At 38.8% G+C, this 22,709-nt stretch overlaps 1 protein-coding gene across 1 annotated transcript; it reads right to left on the bottom strand.

The window, feature by feature from the left end:
• Positions 1–346: 346 nt before the first annotated feature.
• LOC138367347 (uncharacterized) lies at positions 347–10,822 on the bottom strand. The gene is made up of 2 exons (XM_069328785.1): positions 10,730–10,822; positions 347–5,644 (listed from the first exon to the last, which is right to left on the bottom strand). The coding sequence occupies exon 2, from the start codon at positions 5,642–5,644 to the stop codon at positions 1,802–1,804; it is 3,843 nt and encodes a 1,280-aa protein (XP_069184886.1). The 5' UTR covers positions 10,730–10,822; the 3' UTR covers positions 347–1,801.
• Positions 10,823–22,709: the final 11,887 nt, after the last annotated feature.

Below are 22,709 nucleotides of genomic sequence, written 5' to 3'. Positions count from 1 at the left end.
ATGACGGGTATGGGTTCCAATACAACTCACATGATGGGTATGGGGTCCACTACAACTCACATGATGGGTATGGGGTCCACTACAACTCACAATGATGGGTATGGGGGTCCACTACAACTTACAGGATGGGTATGGGGTCCACTACAACTCACATGATGGGTATGGGGTCCACTTCAACTTACAGGATGGGTATGAGGTCCCATATGAATAAATTGGGGCCAGCTCTATGGGTGCTGGCGCCCCAAACAAGCTGAACTTCGCCTCCCTTACTATAAGTATAATTATACGCTTATATAAGTATAATTTGTTTTAATTTTATCTTCACATGGAGGAAAAATGGCAAAGGTAGGCATAAAGAGTTTATTACAATATACAAGATAAAGAAAAACGGTTCAAACACATTCTAGTTTTCACCTACTTAATTTGAATCAATTATTCTCTTAACAAACCCTCAATAATTATAATACATTGTTGTCAACACTACAGCCCGCAACGCGTTACATGACTTAAATTGAATATATAAATCAATAATCAAACTCAATGTGATAGTTAATGAATGCTGACAAATTAGCATACTGTATATTCATGGTATAAAAGGAAAGAAAGCAAATTAATTTAATAATTTCAAAACAAAAGCAAACACAATTGAACTTTGGTACAGAATGTACAGAATTAACTTGATCTTTCCAGCAGGGAGGCGGCCTTTCTACTTCCTATTTGTACATTTAATCTAAAGCACAGTACGAACATCGATCGGCAAGATGGGTCAGCTGTAAACCCGATTAATCCCTAGATGATTTCTCAAGCTGTTCTCATATAAATGAATAATAAAGTTAAATAAAGCTTGGAAGCATATTATTTTGGAACCAATACAATCAGATCAAATTTAAAGTTTTACCTTAAAATTATAAATATATAATAAGTATTTTTTTAACCAAATATATATATAAATCTTTAAACACGTGTATTTGTATAAAAATATATTTGTAAACAAACCCACTGCAGGAGAGGAAACTTGGTCAGTGGTTCCTTGCAGTATTGTAAATTCTCTCCAGACTTAAAATAATTGCCAACTAACTTTAGATAGCAGTTACTGGGTAAGGTTTTCCCTGTTGTAGACATTTCAGGTCACAATGGCTCCTATATCCTCGGGAGGACCAGAGGGGAAAGTTAACGGGAAGGTGTAAATATTTCTCTCTTTTTCTTCTTCCTCTTCTTTACTTCTTCTACGCTCCGTTTTCTAAGGTATTTCTTTCATTTTTTTACCACACACACGTTTTCTTCATCCCTCTTTCGTTTCCTCTGTCGTCTTTCTTCATGAAGGTTTAAATATCAATTTAGATCTTTACTGCGAAGACAATATATGGATCGGCTGCCTGTTGTAGTGACAATACTACGCTCCTTAAAGATCACCCAACAAACACATAACTTAAATACAACGTTTTTTAGATTATTACGTTTTTACAACTTTGAATTGACGTAAATGTATTCAAAAAAACGTTGTGCCTATGTCTCGTGTCTTCTGGGTAGTCTAACTCTGGGCACATGTTAAACAAACGAAGTTCATTCAACGAACTAGAGCATGTTTTGCCCACTGACTGTTAAGTATGTGCATTTAAATGACGTCAAAGTAACGTTGATGATGGGTCGACGCAACGTTATTCTATTGTCATTTGTGTGTTGGGCTTGATGACTGCTAATCAATTTCTGGCATCCGTGAAGGCGACATAATTATGTTATTGTAATGAAATATATTACACATGAAATTCTGGGAGTAGATCACATAAAAGGATCCGCTTATTTAAGATTGTATATAGAAGTTATTAAAAATACTATATATAAAATGTGGTGCACATTTTTCAATTATATCCCCAATTTTATGAATCGAATGATCCATAGGAATACAATATTTAATTGCTACACTCTTAATACTTGGGAATGACTGACAAAGATGTAATACACGATGAGCGACGTCTGTATCACTCGAATTCCTTGACATGTTCAATGCATAAATCATAAAGGGAGTTGGACAGAGCTTCTGCACCATAGATCTGAATGTTGTTGCGTCTATAGTGAATGGATCAATGAATGCAAGTTGAACCGAGGAGACAGGAGTTGAAGGTTCTCTCACGTGTGTCAGAAGTTTGCTATGCTGTTGGATACAAATCTTGTGTTCATACATCAGAAGTTCACACACTTTAAGCGAGAAAATATTTAACTTAATCCACACATTGTTCAATAATTGCTGATCCTGAATATTATAACAGAACACTTTGATGATTGGATCATATGATTTTGTGTATGTTAGTTTGCCTGGCTTAAAGTTTTCAACAATTATCATCCACAAAATGTTGTAAAACGATCTTAACCTCTTAAAGCATGACTGATGATATCTAATTGCTCTGTGGCATTGGAACCACTGGTGTTTCGTTGGTTGTGGCGCTCTGATGGATGTGTGCCTGCACTTGTCTTGACACAGGACTGGATCACTGCATCGTTCACCACATCGAGAATGGCAGTGTACAGACGGCAAGTTCCACATCGTTCGACAGAACCCATAAATCCCACTTGTTTTCAGTCCCTCAAGGTGGACGGGATAAGGAAGCGCTGGTAATGTAGGTTTGCACAGGTAACTCATTCTTCCTCCTCTGCGGACATTAACAAATCTATGTATTTGTTTATGGCTTGTAACCTTGGGCGGGGAGCATTTGTGAGGCTTAAAATATAATTCAACATCGAAGAAATAACTATATCCCATGAATGGATGATTGGGAACTTGTGCAAAACTAAGATTTGCTCCTGTATGTTGTTTAATGCTAAATGTTGGGAGTAATTTGTAACTAATATTTGAGAAAACAAAATTTATGAAGACACTCAGGTTTGTAAGGCTTTGTAAATTGTTTGTAATTTGAGCTAATGTTTGCAAATCTTCCAGAGTGTCGACTCTTACACACAGATCTTCAAGGTGTCGAGCATGACACAGCATACTTAAACTTTGCTTGTTGAGGGGACCACCGAGAGCAATTAGTCGACATGATGCCCCTGATGCCAGCAAGAGTGACAAGCACAGTTGAGTAAATGGGAAGAAACGTCTTGAAGCCATATTCATCCCATTTCTTAAATCAAGGGAGATTCTAATTGGAAATCTGGAAAGTATACGAATTCCTTCAATGAAGTTACTATCGGTGCAGTTACCTATTTCACAATGATGAACCAGCAGCGACTCCGGGATTACGAACTGTAAAAGTTGTCCTACCTCTGGCAGCTGTGTTAGTTTAGGATTCCATTGATAAGGAGATATTTGGGATGTTAACTCCTTGAGGAACACAGAGTCTCTATAAGTTTCATCCAAAAGACGTAACCAAAGAGCATAGTTTCTAATCCTATCTTGACCACATATAACAACATAAATTATTTGTTCTGCCCTTTTTTGTGTTAATTCATTTTTTAATTTGAGGATGCCACAAATAAATGGTATCATCAAGCTTCCTATTTCGCAAAATGTGAAATACTGGCGACAAAAATGTCTCTCTCTCTCAACAGGATCATCAAAATCTACGCTTAACCCCGTTACATATATAGGACAAAAGCAATTTACAGAAAATATACTTTCTCCCACAAAGTCATAATTATCAAACACATTATCGCTTCCCTCACAGAGCGTATTCATAACAAAATTTCTCTTATTATTATCTTTTCCATGAACTTTTTCATTATGAAAATATTTAGTAAAATTTTCCCTGTGCTCTACCATCCAGTGAGCAGCGATGGTGAGGACGTCAGAAGTCTGGGTTATCATGGCGTCGCAGAATGCTCGAGCAGCGAGGAACTCTTGCACCGTCCTGTGGAGAGGGTGATACTCTTCTTGTGTCCCGGTGATTGATGACTTCACTATCACCAGGAAGAACGGTGACATGCATTCCATGAACGGCAGCCCAGACTTCTCACATAGTTTCTCTAATTCTTTAATTTGATAATCAAGAAGGACGTATTTATACCTTTGAGAGTTTTCCCAGAATATATTACCAAGTAAATTAAGAAAACATTTTATCTTGCCTCGAAGTTGGCTTTCCCTGAGACTTAAGATTGACATTTGGAGGCGTCTGGTCATCCTGTTGATTATGTGGTTAATGAGGATGTTGTAGAGTCTGGTGACTGTGGTAGCCTCGGTGACGTCAGAAGGCTTCTCCAGCCACAGCACCACAAGAACAACCACAAACAATGGTACACTAAAGATCTCCCACATATCTTTCTCTTTCTCTTTCATGAACTGTAAAAATCTCCTGCAAGAGTCCCTGCGATTATCAATATCATTTTGAACTGTCACGGAAAACAATTTTTTGGCATAAGAAATCCACTTGTCTGGGGTCAAGCCTCTTAATTGGTACACTCCTTGACTACGATGAAGATCACTAACTAACATCTGAAGTTCATGAACGCAATCAATACGAGTTGTAATCATGAATTTTGAATTAGGGAATTTGTTTAGTATTTCCTTAACTAGCCGTTTTGTTTTCTCAGTAGCCTCGTCATAACCATCCAGCAACCAGAGAGTAGACACCTCACTCAGTGTCGGGATGATGTCACTGGACTTCAGGTGACGACAAGCGTTACGAAGGACTTCGTCACGGAGCAACGCTTGGGTGTCTTCACTTGTTACATGTCTTAACTCTACTGGCAACACTATGTCAAACTCATCAATCCCATTAATGGAAGGAGAGACTGAGAGCCAATCATGGATAAAATATCTTATCAAACTCGTCTTCCCAATCCCAGGTGATCCGTGAGTTATCAGAACATCCGGATACTGTCCAGTAGGAAGAGGAGTGGTAAAAAAATCTTTGGTGTCTACCTGCTCTTGACCTTCAATATATAAATCTGTAAATATTTGGTTCACATCCAAGTGAGCAAAGTTATCTTCCATCAACCACACAAATGGGTTAAGAATGCGAAGGTTCTTAGCTAGTTCCTTGATCTCTTTCTTCCCTTTCCTTACTAAGATGTTGCACTGCTCTTGTTGCAGGTTGTGGAGTGCCTCCTTGTATGGTTCCCACAGGTCAACACCTCCTGTTAGTACCTCACTCAGACCCTCCTTCATAACCTTTACATTCTCAGTCACAGGGCTTTGGCATCTGTCGCCAGCTAACACAAGCACCTCACGGCAAAGCTCTTCAATGTTGGATAGAATGTTCTGCAGTTCCTCATGAGTTAATGATAGTTCTTCATGAGCTAAGATATTTCGATGATTTTTAAGCTGTTTTAATCTGTTCTCCAATGTCCCCGGCGTCGACCATTTGGCATTGTTTTCTTCTGCTAAACCACCTACCTTCTGGAGCAAAGTGAACAGTAGCGTTATGTCATAGTTCTCACTTGAGACATTGCCGTCCAGCTGCTGCCTTTGTTTAATCTGGAAGTCCTTTCTGTATTTTGTCATAGAGTATCCTGGAAGGTCAAAGAGGAGTTGCTTGAGATTCTTCTTCTTAGTTAAGAGGTGTAAGACGTGCACAAAGACTGGACGCACCACTCTCATGATGGCGGCGTAGTAACGCAGTAGGAGATGGTCATCAGCACGCAGCAGAGGTGGAGCCATCGGCAACAGCACCAGCAGCAGCCTCGCCGCCCAACACCACATTGCCGCCAACATCTGGAAAGGTTGTATAGATTGTGAGCGTTAACCCGAACCTAACCCATTCTCACAGTTGTATCGAAATCCCTGCAATTAGAACACGAATGGTTAGCACAACTACCAATTCCAGTCCGACCTCATTAATGTTGGGTGTCCCCAGATTGCTCTTAACCTTCGCACTCGCGGGTGTAAGGGTGATATTGGGGAACTGAGACTAGGTAGATAAACCTTTTTGTTACCTGTTCGTCTAGAGCCAGATTCATGAAGCGATTATGAAAGTTCTTAGGAAACGTTTCGCCGTCTTGACAGTTTCCGCCATTACTCACCAAACTAATTATGAACACATTTCTTCCTAAAAACATTATTTCACGGGAGCCCTCTCGGCTTAACGTTAATTGCTTAACGTTCATTAGTTGTGTTTTATCCTCAACTCGATCTATTTCTCTACTAAAGTCCTGCATGTTTGCTATGGTGATTATAAATCCATTGTGTCTGTAACTATAAATTAACAGGTATTTTATGAAAAGACAAATAAAAATTAGCAAAACAAGATATTATGGCAGCAGTAATTAAGTAAATAAACACTAGTGAACATTATATGTTAAAGTAACTAATGATTGCGTATTCCGTCGGCGCCCAGAATAATCCTTCCTCAATCTCTAATGCTGTTTGTGTACTTGTGTCCTTAATTTGTATTTTTAAAAAAGAAATAAATACCTTAACAGTATGATATATGACAAACTTTTAACTAAGTAGAAACTATTAATCATGTGTTTTTATTAACATTAATTTTTACTACACAAGGTAGTTCACTCATGAGGTTGTCAATTATTTTAGAAATTATAGGCCTAAATATTAAATAATTCATGTCAAATCAAATTTTGATGTCAAGCCATTGAATTCTATGGAGGAAAAGAAGTCTAACCGAACTTATTAAATATTTGTTACATTCATACTTTGAAATCACTCACCTATAAAATATGTTTAAAAATATAAAATACTAAATAATAATGAGTTAATCCTTACCTCACCTCACCTAGGCCAATAAATTGGAGTAAAGTGCAGATTTTTAATGTGATATAATACATGTAGTAATTGACTTAAAATGCATTAAAGTAATTAATGCATTTCATAGATCCTGCATTTGCCAATAATATTTATACCTTGACACTATTATAAAGACTGGGAAGCCTGAATTATTAATTTATTAAGGATAATATTTGTAAAGGTAATAATAATAATAATAATAATAATAATAATAATAATAATAATAATAATAATAATAATAATAATAATAACTATTGCAGACGATGAGTCACAATAACGTGGTTGAATATATGATGACTAAATCACACACCAGAAGATGAGACGACGACGCTATGGTCCGTCCTGGACCATTATCAAATTGGACCATTATTTTGTCCCTTGTTCACAATCGACTTCATAATGGTCCCGGATGGACCAAAAAGTCGTCGTCTCCTCATGTTCCTGTGTGTGGTTTAGTCATCAGTAATAAATATTATTAGTATTTCTACAATTCAATATACATTAGAACATGTTACAGTGGTTAATTAGTAGGTACATAAGTTTTATATTGTATATGTCACTAAAGAAGTTATAAAGCTTAATACATAATAATTAAATATTAATTGTAGTTATAATTGCGTTTTATGTTCCAAATACGTTAAAAACTTGTATGTTTTATGTCTCAAGAAAGACGGAAATACAAGCTACATTTTAAAGCCTTTACTACTAAAATATACAGAGTTTAAGCAAAAACAAATATATATATATCCAGTATTTTCACCATGCATCTGTCTCCACACCCTCCGAGCGCCGAACGCGACATTGATTAATCTGTTATTGACAGAAATACGCTAAAAATTATTAAAGATTCATATACCATCAGGAAGACCGAGTTATTATGAATCCATTATAGGGGAAATATAACTTACCTGAGAGCAATGATATAGAGGTTTTAATGAGGGTGCCTTGTGGTGCGTATACAAAGCTACTCAAAACCTCTTAAAATTACGTAAGTAAAGAAGAAATATAACATTTGTTTACTACAATGTTGGTATTAAATGTGGAACGTGAATAATCACAATTTTATTACGAAAATAACTCATTTTATAATGAAATAGAACGAAACTATGTGGCGGATGATGCTACCTGTCCCCTGCCCACCAAGTGCTGAACTCCACACATGCTCCGATAAATTCTGTAATTTGTAAATAATGTTTAACCTTTTCAATGCCATTTACAAAACAGACATATAAACAGGTATAAATGTCCTTATGACCTCATAATCTTTAAGCAAAGACAAAGCTACGTATCGCCGGTGTCTGGACACTTCGAGGCTACCATAACAACACTGGTCTCCAGACAAATGCATGTGATTGGTCAGTTCTCCATCTGATCCGGCAACGTAATTGGCTAAACGATAAGATGACCAACGTTATCTTTTGTTTAATGGAGGTAAACGAAAAACACTAGTGACAGATATCGAGATCCAGATCAAAATTGCTAATAACTGTGTAAGAACACCTTACTGAATCTTGCAGTGGTCTTCTAGAGCTTTACTTTACCTTGAGGTGCTTCCGGGGCTTAGCGTCTCCGCGGCCCGGTCGTCGACCAGGCCTCCTGGTTGCCGGACTGATCATAAAAGGCTGTTGGACGCGGCTGCTCGCAGCCTGACGTATGACAATCTTTTAAGAAGCCTTTTCATGTCATGAAAAGATTGTCATGAGCCTTCATGACAATCTTTTAAGAAGGCATAGCTTAGTGAACCTAAGTCCAAGCCTCTGAAGACATGATCTGGAGAGAGAATACTTTTTCAGAGTGAGACGGTAGAGAGGTTAAGAAGGGCTGTGTATGATGGATGAGAAGTGTAGTGCCTCAGACTCTGTCACAGGCCGCCAAGACAAAGACTATTTGTCCCTTGTTTAATGCAGTCCCTCTCATGAAATCTGAACCTCCCACGGCACGAAAGCCACTAAGAAGAGAGACCTTGATGCTACCTCGCCAGACCCGGCCAGATAGGATGCCTTGCCAGCATTGCCAGATCTGTTCGTGTAGAAGTCGGTCGTGATGACCAACCACGCATCAGAAAATTAAGAAACGACGACGATCCGATCCATTTAGGACCATTATTGTGATTTCCATGGAACAGATTTTGAATATGGCATCTGGCAAGGTGTCCGTAATGGGTGACCCGTAGCGTATTGGTCTATGCAGTCACCTCTTAATCTGGAGGTTCCAATTTCGATTCCTGCACAGGAGGAGACGGTTGGGCACGTTTCTTTACATGTAAGGGTGCATAGGAGATAGGTAATTATTGTGGGTTGCATCCCGTGGAAGCTCAATAATGTTAGGAGAACTTTACACCTTATGCTTCTGTTCACCTAGAAGTAAATAGCAACCCGGGAGTTAGACAACTGTCGCTGGTTGAGTCCTGTGGAAGGTCAGTAGTTGGCTTAGGAGGACCTCGATAATATGAACAGGCTGCCCGAGACAGGTAATGAGAACCAAAATGTGAATACATTTATCTCAGAAAATGCCTACCTGTGTCATAGTGTTGGGGTTACTGTTACAAGTTAATTGTACTTAAAAATATCTGATAACATGAAAAAGTTGGATAAGATAAGGCCAAATTCAGACGTTTGATGACGTTTTTTCAAATGTAACGAAGCCTAATGTAACACTGCCAGTCTTTTGGCAAATATTTATAATATACAATTGATCTAGGACTCCCAGTGTCCAAGATCTCAGCTTGGACATCTGAGATGACCCAACTGTTCTCTTTATTTGCAACAACGTAAAAAATGAACCAGAGACGTTCGAGGCCAATGCAGAGAAAACGTCAGGTTTACGAAGCCCTAATTTTTACTAACACGTCGCATTTTTAACGGATTAGTCGAATCCATAAAAGCGACATAGTAGGTCCGAGGACAGGTCCCCGGAGCCACTCATAGATCAATGTGTATGTGTCTGTATATGTGTATATTACTATATACCCGCATACTTTACATAATGGAGGCTAATTATTTAGTATGATTTTTACATTGTAACCCATGTGTTATAATTCTCATGTTACTATGTTCCAATATTGTAGCAGCTGTTGTGTACATTAATTCGACGTAGATTGACGCGACGTAGAGTGACACGACGTAGAGCGACACAACGTAGAGTGACACGACGTAAGGGGACACGACGTAGAGTGACACGACGTAGAGTGACACGACGTAGAGTGACACAACGTAGAGTGACACGACGTAGAGTGACACGACGTAGAGTGACACAACGTAGAGTGACACGACGTAGAGTGACATGACGTAGAGTGACACGACGTAGAGTGACACGACGTAGAGTGACATGACGTAAGGGGACACGACGTAGAGTGACACGACGTAGAGTGACTCGACGTAAGGTGACACAACGTAGAGTGACACGACGTAGAGTGACACGACGTAAGGTGACACGACGCAGAGTGACACGACGTAAGGTGACACGACGTAGAGTGACACAACGTAGAGTGACACGACGTAAGGTGACACAACGTAGAGTGACACGACGTAGATTGACACGACGTAGAGTGCCATGACGTAAGGTGACACGACGTAGAGTGACACGACGTAGTGACACGACGTAAGGTGACACAACGTAGAGTGACACGACGTAGAGTGACACGACGTAAAGTGACACAACGTAGAGTGACACGACGTAGGGTGACACGACGTAGAGTGACATGACGTAAGGTGACACGACGTAGAGTGACACGACGTAGAGTGACACGACGTAGAGTGCCATGACGTAAGGTGACACGACGTAGAGTGACACGACGTAGAGTGACACGACGTAAGGTGACACAACGTAGAGTGACACGACGTAGAGTGACACGACGTAGAGTGACACAACGTAGAGTGACACGACGTTACTAATATTTACAAAATGCTCCCCCAGTGATATATACCCCCAGGGTGTACCCCACTTCTCTATATCCCCTGCAACGGAGCGTTTGCAAAACTGCTCCAAATAACGATATATAAAGCATAGAAAATGACATATATCTTCTTGCAAAACAATGTAGTCTATAATGCTCACCTTGCAAGACCCTGCATAGGTCAAGACACAAGTGATCCTGCTAAAAGAAGACCTCCACGCCAGCCACAAGGTAACACAAGTGTAGGTGGCTGTGTGTCTGCTCGGTAGTGAAGCTGGGGTCCTGTGATAAGGCTTATCTGCCAGCCACGTGACGTTTGCATTGTCCTGATAACACAATACCACAATACACTAAAACCTGGTACTCACCTGGTTGTGCTTGCGGGGGTTGAGCTTTGGCTCTTTGGTCCCGCCTGGTCAACCGTCAATCAGCTGGTGTACAGATTCGTGAGCCTACTGGGCTCTATCATATTTACATTTAAAACTGTGTATGGAGTCAGCCTCCACACATTACTGCCTAATACATTCCATCTGATAACTACTCTGACACTGAAAAAGTTCTTTCTAACGTCCCTGTACCCATATGAGCCACAGGGACGTTAGAAAGAACTACTCGTGAACTCGGTCCATGAGTAGGTTATTGTTCATCTACCATTTTCGGTAACGTGGAGGATCAGATTAGGCTATTTCCATCCCCCCCCCCCCCGGCACCCGGATGGTAATCTTGGGCATAGCATTTTATCAAATCACATCATTCTTTGGGGCACACGTGAGGAACATAAATGCGAACAAGCCTGAATGGTCCCCAGGACTATATGCAACTGAAAACTCACACCCCAGAAGTGACTCGAACCCATACTGCCAGGAGCAACACAACTGGTATGTACAGGACGCCTTAATCCACTTGACCATTTGGGTTCGAGTCACTTCTGGGGTGTGAGTTTTCAGTTGCATATAGTCCTGGGGACCATTCAGGCGTGTTCGCATATATATATATATATATATATATATATATATATATATATATATATATATATATATATATATGTATATATATATGTATATGTATATATATATATATATATATATATATATATATATATGTATATATATATATATATATATATATATATATATATATATATATATATAAATATATATATATATATATATATATATATATATATATATATATATATATATATATATACATATATATATATATATATATATATATATATATATATATATATATATATATATATATATATATATATATATATATTATTAAATATGACCGAAAAAGTAAGATTAATAATTCTAACACGAATTTTCTCAATCTTTCGTACATTACGCTTCACTGTTGGAGGTAAATCAAAAATCACTTCTCCAAAATTCATTTTTATTTCTAGTCTGACGCGACACGGGCGCGTTTCGTAAAACTTATTACATTTTCAAAGACTTCATAAATACACAACTGATTAGAACTTGCGTTTCTCTGATTTTATATCTACATTTGAGTGAGGTGGGAAGGGTGATGTGGCATTAACACAAGACAGAACAATAGGGGATATTCTTAGATAGTGATCTAAGAAGGTCACTACCAAAGATACCTTACAAGCAGAACTTATTGCAGAAGGAGGAAAGAATCGAGGCAACTACAGAAGCACCATACTGTCCCCCGAGCTTAAAGCGGCAGCTAAAAGCCTTCGTGAGAACAAGGAGATAGTTGTCAGGAGAGGTGACAAGTCGCCAATATATGTCATTCTTAAAAAAGACGAATATCTGGCGAAAATGAACATCATACTCTCTGACCAAACTAAGTTCCAAAGGGTAACGAAGGACACTACAGCCGAATTAAAAGCAAAGGTCAACAAACTGATCGAAACTGTGAACGCCAAGAAATCCGGACTCCACCTGCCAAAGATCATTGGGGAATATAAACCTGGATATGCGTATGGAAATGTCAAGACGCACAAGCCTGGAAACCCACTTCGGCCAATCATTAGCCAGATACCCACACCCACGTACAGACTGGCGAAGCGACTCAACGGCCTGCTGACTCCTTATGTTCCTTGCGCCTTCAGCCTGAAGTCTCCAAAGGAATTTGTGGACTTACTGCGGGGCGCACGGGCCACAGGGATAAGAGCCTCGTTGGACGTAGAATCGCTGTTTACCAACGTACCTGTGGACGAGACAATCGGAATGATAGCCGACAGAGTGTATCGTGATCCAGCCTGTACTCCTCTTGACATGCCAGAAAGTATTCTGAGGAAACTACTCCAAGCTTGTACTAAAGAGGCACCCTTCTTGAGCCCGGATGGGCACATGTATAAGCAAGTAGATGGGGTCGCCATGGGTTCTCCCCTAGGTGTCCTGTTTGCAAACTTCTACATGGGTACCATCGAGCAAAAAGTCTTAGTCGACATGAACTTGAAACCGGCCATATACTGCAGGTATGTTGACGACATTTTTACACAGGTACCTGATGTCAGACATCTGCAGGAGCTGAAGGAGGCATTTGAGCAGAGTTCCGTGCTGCGTTTCACTTACGAGACGGAAAAGGATGGGAAGCTGCCTTTTCTAGATGTAACAGTCATGGAAAAGGGCGGAGGTTTCCACACTGCAGTCTACACTAAGGAAACAAACATAGGAATGTGCCTAAATGCCAACAGCGACTGCCCTGACAGGTACAAGAGGAGTGTTGTTAACGCATACGTCGACCGTGCTCTCAGCCACAGCTCAGAATGGAAGCAAGTCGACGAAGAACTCTGTAGGGTAAGGCAGGTCCTAGTCAATAACGGCTTCTCCAATGGTTTCATCGAAGACATCATAAGAAGGAAAGTGAAAAGCCATGCAACCTCCGAAGAGACAACTAACACAACACCTATACCCCCTATTAGACTATTTTACAGGAACTTCTTTTCCACAGCTCATAAAATGGAGGAAAGGGTCCTGAAAGATATTGTTAATAGAAACGTTATCCCTACAGACAAAAATCAGAGGATACAACTGACGATTTACTATAAAACCAGAAAAACGGCCAGCCTACTCATGAGAAACTCTCCAGACACAAAACAGAACGCTTTAAAAGAGACTAACGTCGTCTATGCCTTCAAATGCCCACTTGGGGACTGTAAGCTCCAAAAAACCCAGTATATAGGCAAGACAACAACATCTCTTTCTAGGCGTTTAACGATGCATAAGCAACAGGGCTCCATTAAGGAACATATAATCTCTTCCCATAACCAAACCATCGCCAGAGAAATCCTAGTAAACAACACAGAAATCATCGATAGATACAGCGATAGCAGGCGGCTTGACGTTTGCGAGGCACTACACATCAAGAAGTCAACACCAGCAATCAACAGCCAATTATTGCACAACTATATTCTACCCACCTCAAGACTCCGCTCCAATATAGAAGCATCAAGAAATATGGACCAATAGGCTTTCTACAAACACTTCTATTCAATACCCATTATTTCTGTTCTGTCTTGTGTTGATACTTTTAATACCCTATTAATATCCCCTATTGTTCTGTCTTGTGTTAATGCCACATCACCCTTCCCACCTCACTCAAATGTAGATATAAAATCAGAGAAACGCAAGTTCTAATCAGTTGTGTATTTGTGAAGTCTTTGAAAATGTAATAAGTTTTACGAAACGCGCCCGTGTCGCGTCAGACTAGAAATAAAAATGAATTTTGGAGAAGTGATTTTTGATTTACCTCCAACAGTGAAGCGTAATGTACGAAAGATTGAGAAAATTCGTGTTAGAATTATTAATCTTACTTTTTCGGTCATATTTAATAATATATGTCTACAGGAAAGACTGCTACCAAAATATACTAATATATATATATATATATATATATATATATATATATATATATATATATATATATATATATATATATATATATGTCGTACCTAGTAGCCAGAACGCACTTCTCAGCCTACTATGCAAGGCCCGATTTGCCTAATAAGCCAAGTTTTCATGAATTAATTGTTTTTCGACTACCTAACCTACCTAACCTAACCTAACCTAATTTTTTCGGCTACCTAACCAAACCTAACCTATAAAGATAGGTTAGGTTAGGTTAGGCAGGGTTGGTTAGGTTCGGTCATATATCTACGTTAATTTTAACTCCAATAAAAAAAAAATTGACCTCATAGCTAGGAGGCTATCGTGGCCCAGTTCTTAAACCCATTATTGTTATTTACCTTACACTTTGTAACTAGTTTATCAACACTAACTTCCTTAGCTAAATGTTCCCGAGCCCATTATGTACTTTGATAACCCTTTCCAGATCCACCTACAGAATGGGTTTGTGTCTGTTACTACTCGCAGGATGCCCATGGGTCCACTAACATTCTTACGATGGTTATGGGGTCTACTTTAATTCACAGGATGGGTATGGGGTCTACTATAATTCACAGGATGGGTATGGGGTCCATTATATTTCACAGGATGGGTATGGGGTCCACTACAACTCACATGACGGGTATGGGGTCCAATACAACTCACATGATGGGTATGGGGTCCACTACAACTCACATGACGGGTATGGGGTCCAATACAACTCACATGATGGGTATGGGATCCACTACAACTCACATAATAGGTATGGGGTCCACTACAACTCACATGATGGGTATGGGGTCCATACAACTCACATGATGGGTATGGGGTCCACTACAACTCACATGATGGGTATGGGGGTCCACTACAACTCACAGAATGGGTATGGGGTCCATTATATTTCACAGAATGGGTATGGGATCCACTACAACTCACATGACGGGTATGGGTTCCAATACAACTCACATGATGGGTATGGGGTCCACTACAACTCACATGATGGGTATGGGGTCCACTACAACTCACATGATGGGTATGGGGGTCCACTACAACTTACAGGATGGGTATGGGGTCCACTACAACTCACATGATGGGTATGGGGTCCACTTCAACTTACAGGATGGGTATGAGGTCCCATATGAATAAATTGGGGCCAGCTCTATGGGTGCTGGCGCCCCAAACAAGCTGAACTTCGCCTCCCTTACTATAAGTATAATTATACGCTTATATAAGTATAATTTTTTTTTTATTTTATCTTCACATGGAGGAAAAATGGCAAAGGTAGGCATAAAGAGTTTATTACAATATACAAGATAAAGAAAAACGGTTCAAACACATTCTAGTTTTCACCTACTTAATTTGAATCAATTATTCTCTTAACAAACCCTGAATAATTATAATACATTGTTGCCAACACTACAGCCTGCAACACGTTACATGACTTAAATTGAATATATAAATCAATAATCAAACTCAATGTGATAGTTAATGAATGCTGACAAATTAGCATACTGTATATTCATGGTATAAAAGGAAAGAAAGCAAATTAATTTAATAATAAGTTCAAAACAAAAGCAAACACAATTGAACTTTGGTACAGAATGTACAGAATTAACTTGATCTTTCCCAGCAGGGAGGCGGCCTTTCTACTTCCTATTTGTATATTTAAGCTAAAGCACAGTACGAATATCGATCGGCAAGATGGGTCAGCTGAAAACCTGAATAATCCCTAGATGATTTCTCAAGCTGTTCTCATATAAATGAATAATAAAGTTAAATAAAGCTTGGAAGCATATTATTTTGGAACCAATACAATCAGATCAAATTTAAAGTTTTACCTTAAAATTATATATAATAAATATTTTTTTAACCAAATATATATATAAATCTTTAAACATGTGTATTTGTATAAGTTTATATTTGTAAACAAACCCACTGCACGAGAAGAAACTTGGCCAGTGGTTCCTTGCAGTATTGTAAATTCTCTCCAGACTTAAAATAATTGGCAACTAACTTTAGATAGCAGTTACTGGGTAAGGTTTTCCCCGTTGTAGACATTTCAGGTCACAATGGCTCCTATATCCTCGGGAGGACCAGAGAGGGAAGTTAACGGGAAGGTGTAAATATTTCTCTCTTTTTCTTCTTCCTCTTCTTTACTTCTTCTACGCTCCGTTTTCTAAGGTATTTCTTTCATTTTTTACCACACACACGTACTCTCCGTCCCTCTTTCGTTTCCTCTGTCGTCCTTCTTCATGAAGGTTTAAATATCAATTTAGATCTTTACTGTGAAGACAATATATGGATCGGCTGTCTGTTGTAGTGACCATACTACGCTCCTTAGAGATCACCCAACAAACACATAACTTAAATACAACGTTTTTTAGATTATTTCGTTTTTACAACTTTGAATTGACGTAAATGTATTCAAAAAAACGTTGTGCCTATGTCTCGTGTCTTCTGGGTAGTCTAACTCTGGGCACATGTTAAACAAACGACGTTCATTCAGCGTAAATAGAGCATGTTTTGCCCACTGACTGCTAAGTATCTGCATTTAAATGACGTTAAAGTAATGTTGATGATGGGTCGACGCAACGTTATTCCATTGTCATTTGTTTGTTGGGCTTTATGACTGCTAATTAATTTCGGGCGTCCGTGAAGGCGATATGATTAGGTTATTGTAATGAAATGTATTACACATGAAATTCTGGGAGTAGATCACATAAGAGGATCCGCTTATTTAAGATTGTATATAGAAGCTAGTTTATCTCTATGACTAAGAAATACCATATATATAAAATGTGGTGCACTTTTTTCAATTATTTTACTAATTTTATGAATCGAATGACCCATAGGAATAAAATATTTAATTGCTACACTTTTAATACTTGGGAATGACAGACAAAGATGTAATACACGATGAGCGACGTCTGTATCACTCGAATTCCTTGACATGTTTAATGCATAAATCATAAAGGGAGTTGGACAGAGTTTCTGCACCATAGATCTGAATGTTGTTGCGTCTATAATGAATGGATCAATGAATGTAAGTTGAACCGAGGAGACAGGAATTGAAGGTTCTCTCACGTGTGTCAGAAGTCTGCGATGCTGTTGGATACAAATCTTGTGTTCATACATCAGAAGTTCACACACTTTAAGGGAAGGAATATTAAACTTAATCCACTCATTTTTCAATAATTGCTGATCCTGAATATTATAACAGAACACTTTGATGATTGGATCATATGATTTTGTATATCTTAGTTTTTCTGGCTTATAGTTTTCAACAATTATCATCCACAAAATGTTGTAAAACGATCTTAGCCTCTTAAGGCATGACTGATGATATCTAATTGCTTTGTGGCAATGGAACCACTGGTGTTTCGTTGGTTGTGGCGCTCTGATGGATATGTGCCTACACATGTCCCAACACAGGACTGGATCACTGTATCGTTCACCACATCGAGAATGGCAGTGAACAGACGGCAAGTTCCACATCGTTCGACAGAACTCATAAATCCCACTTGTTTTCAGTCCCTCAAGGTGGACGGGATAAGGAAGCGCTGGTAATGTAGGTTTGCACAGGTAACTCATTTTTCCTCCTTTACGGACATTAACAAATCTGTGTATTTGTTTATGGCTTGGAACCTTGGGTGGGGTGCACTTGTGAGGCTTAAAATATAATTCATGATATAAATATTGAGAATATGCCCTAAATTCTTCATTGGGAACTTGTGCAAAACTAAGATTTGCTCCTATATGTTGTTTAATGCTAAATGTTGGGAGTAATTTGTAATTAATATTTGAGAAAACAAAATTTATGAAGACACTCAGGTTCGTAAGGTTTTGTAAATTGTTTGTAATTTGAGCTAAAGTTTGCAAATCTTCCAGAGTGTCGACTCTTACACACAGTTCTTCAAGGTGTCGAGCATGACACAGCATACTTAAACTTTGCTTGTTGAGGGAACCACCGAGACCAATTAGTCGACACGAGGCCCCTGATGCCAGCAGGAGTGACAAGCACACTTGAGTAAATATGAGGGAACGTCTTGTAACCATATCCATCCCATTTCTTAAATCAAGGGAGATTTTAATTGGAAATCTGGTAAGTATACGAAGTCCTTCAATGAAATTATTATCGGTGCAGTGACGTAATTCACAATAATGAACGAGCAGCGACTCCGGGATTACGAACTGTAAAAGTTGTCCTACCTCTGGCAGCTGTGTTGGTTTGGGATTCCATTGATAAGGAGAGATTTGGGATGTTAACTCCTTAAGGAACACAGAGTCTCTATAAGTTTCATCCAAAAGATGTAACCAAAGAGCATAGTTTCTAATCCTATCTTGACCACATATAACAACATAAATTACTTGTTCTGCCCTTTTTTGTGTTAATTCATTGTTTAATTTGAGGATGCCACAAATAAATGGTATCATCAAGCTTCCTATTACGCAAAATGTGAAATACTGGCGACAAAAATCTCTCTCTCTCTCACCAGGATCACCAAAATCCACACTTAACCCCAGCACATGTGGGCAAAAGCAATTTACAGAAAATATACTTTCTCCCACAAAATCATAATTATCAAACACATTATCGCTTCCCTCACAGAGCTTATTCATAACAAAATCTCTTTTATTATTATCTGTTACCAGAACTTCTTTTTCATTGGGAAAATATTTAGTAAAATTTTCCCTGTGCTTAACCATCCAGTGAGCAGCGATGGTGAGGACGTCAGAAGCCTGGGTTATCATGGCGTCGCAGAATGCTCGAGCAGCGAGGAACTCTTGCACCGTCCTGTGGAGAGGGTGATACTCTTCTTGTGTCCCAGTGATTGATGGCTTCACTATCACCAGGAAGAACGGTGACATGCATTCCTTGAACGGCAGCCCAGACTTCTCACACAGTTTCTCTATTTCTTTAATTTGATAATCAACAAGGACGTATTTATACCTTTGAGAGTTTTCCCAGAATATATTACCAAGTAAATTAAGAAAACCGCTTATCTTGTCTCGAAGTTGGCTTTCACTGAGACTTAAAGTTGACAGTTGGAGGCGTCTGGTCATCCTGTTGATGATGTGGTCGATGAGGATGTGGTAGAGTCTGGTGACTGTGGTAGCCTCGGTGACGTCAGAAGGCTTCTCCAGCCACAGCACCACAAGAACAACCACAAACAATGGTACACTAAAGATCTCCCACATATCTTCCTCTTTCTCTTTCATGAACTGTAAAAATCTCCTGCAAGAGTCCCTGCGATTATCAATATCATTTTGAACTGACACGGAAAACAATTTTTTGGCATAAGAAATCCACTTGTCTGGAGTCAAGCCTCTTAATTGGTACACGCCTTGACTACGATGAAGATCACTAACTAACATCTGAAGTTCATTAACACAATCGGTACGAGTGGTAATCATGAACTTTGAATTGGGGAATTTATTTAGTATTTCCTTAACTAGCCTTTTTGTTTTCTTAGTAGCCTCGTCATAACCATCCAGCAACCAAAGAGTAGACACCTCACTCAGTGTCGGGATGATGTCACTGGACTTCAGGTGATGACAAGCGTTACGAAGGACTTCGTCACGGAGCAACGCTTGGGTGTCTTCACTTGTTACATGTCTTAACTCTATTGGCAACACTATGTCAAACTTATCAATCCCATTAATGGAAGGAGAGACTGACAGCCAATCATGGATAAAATATCTTATCAAACTCGTCTTCCCAATCCCAGGTGATCCGTGAGTTATCAGAACATCCGGATACTTCCCAGTAGGAAGAGGAGTGGTAAAAAAATCTTTGGTGTCTACCTGCCCTTGACCTTCAATATATAAATCTGTAAATATTTGGTTCACATCCAAGTGAGCAAAGTTATCTTCCATCAACCACACAAACGGGTTAAGAATGCGAAGGTTCTTAGCTAGTTCCTTGATCTCTTTCTTCCCTTCCCTTACTAAGATGTTGCACTGCTCTTGTTGCAGGTTGTGGAGTGCCTCCTTGTATGGTTCCCACAGGTCAACACCTCCTGTTAGTACCTCACTCAGACCCTCCTCCATAACCTTAACATTCTCAATCACAAGGCTTCGGCATTTGAGGCCAGCTAACACAAGCACCTCACGGCAAAGTTCTTCAATGTTGGATAGAATGTTCTGCAGTTCCTCATGAGTTAATGATAGTTCTTCATGAGCTAAGATATTTCGATGATTTTTAAGTTTTCTTAATCTGTTCTCCAATGTCCCCGTCGTCGACCATTTGGCATTGTTTTCTTCTGCCAAGCCACCTACCTTCTGGAGCAAAGTGAACAGTAGCGTTATGTCATAGTTCTCACTTGAGACATTATCATCCAGCTGCTGCCTTTGTTCGCGATCGAAGTCATTTCTGTATTTTGTCATAGAGTATCCTGGAAGGTCAAAGAGAAGCTGCTTGAGATTCTTCTTCTTAGTTACAAGATGTAAGACGTGCACAAAGACTGGACGCACCACTCTCATGACGGCGGCGTAGTAACGCAGTATGAGATGGTCATCAGGACGCAGCAGAGGTGGAGCCATCGGCAACAGCACCAGCAGCAGCCTCGCCGCCCAACACCACATTGCCGCCAACATCTGGAAAATTTGTATAGATTATGAGCGTTAACCCGAACCTAACCCATTCTCACAGTTGTATGGAAAGCCCTGCAATTAGAACACGAATGGTTAGCACAACTACCATTTCCAGTCCGACCTCATTAACGTTGGGTGTCCCCAGATTGCTCTTAACCTTCGCACTCGCGGGTGTACGGGTGATATTGGGGAACTGAGACTAGGTAGATAAACCTTTTTGTTACCTGTTCGTCAAGAGACAGATTCATGAAGCGATTATGAAAGTTCTTAGGTAATGTTTCGCCTTCTTGACAGTTTCCGTCATTATTCACCAAACTAATTATGAACACATTTCTTCCTAAAAACATTATATCACGGGAGCTCTCTCGGCTTAACGTTAGTTGCTTAACGTTCATTTTTAATGTGATATAATACTTTTAGTAATTGACTTCAAATGCATTAAAGTAATTAATGCATTTCATAGATCCTGCATTTGCCAATAATATTTATACATTGACAATATTATAAAGACTGAGAAGCATGAATTATTAATTTATTAAGGATAATATTTGTAAAGGTAATAATAATAATAAAAATAATAATAATAATAATAATAATAATAATAACTATTGCAGACGGTGAGTCACAATAACGTGGTTGAATATATGATGACTAAATCACACACCAGAAGATGAGACGACGACGCTATGGTCCGTCCTGGACCATTATCAAATTGGACCATTATTTTGTCCCTTGTTCACAATCGACTTCATAATGGTCCCGGATAGACCAAAAAGTCGTCGTCTCCTCATGTTCCTGTGTGTGGTTTAGTCATCAATAATAACTATTATTATTATTATTTCTACAGTACAATAAACATTAGAACATGTTACAGTGGTTAATTAGTAGGTACATAAGTTTTATATTGCATATGCCACTAAAGAAGTTATAAAGCTTAATACATAATCATTAAATATTCATTGTAGTTATAATTGCGTTTTATGTTCCAAATACGTTAAAAACTTGTATGTTTTATGTCTCAAAAAAGACGGAAATACAAGCTACATTTTAAATCCTTTACTGCTAAAATATACAGAGTTTAAGAAAATACAAATATATAAAAAAATTTGTAAGACCTTCACTTAGGGTATATATATAAGGCTATATATACCTTAGGTAAAGTATATATATACGGATATATGCAATATTTTCAACCAGCAACCAGTCTCTACGCCCTCCGAGCGCCGAACGCGACACATACATTGATTAATCTGTTATTGACAAAAATGCGCTAAAAATGATTAAAGATTCATATACCATCAGGAAGACCGAGTTATAATGAATCCATTATAGGGAAATATAGCTTACCAGAGAGCAATGATATAGATGTTTTAATGAGGGTGTCTTTTGGTGCGTATCCAAAGCTACTCAATGCTTCTTAGAGTTACGTAAGTAAAGAAGAAATATAACATTTGTTTACTACAATGTTGGTATTGAATGTGGAACGTGAATAATCATAATTTTACTTCGAAAATAACTCATTTTATAATGAAATAGAACGAAACTATGTGGCGGATGATGCTACCTGTCCCCTGCCCTCTAAGTGCTGAACTCCACACATACTCAGATAAATTCTGAAATTAGTTTTGTTAATAATGTGTAACCTTTTGAATGCCATTTACAAAACAGAGATATAAACAGATAT

The sequence above is a fragment of the Procambarus clarkii genome, chromosome 22 (assembly GCF_040958095.1).
Source record: "Procambarus clarkii isolate CNS0578487 chromosome 22, FALCON_Pclarkii_2.0, whole genome shotgun sequence".
Taxonomy (NCBI): domain Eukaryota; kingdom Metazoa; phylum Arthropoda; class Malacostraca; order Decapoda; family Cambaridae; genus Procambarus; species Procambarus clarkii.
The sequence above is the reverse complement of the archived record's forward strand: the minus strand, read 5'-3'. Positions and strand labels throughout refer to the sequence as shown.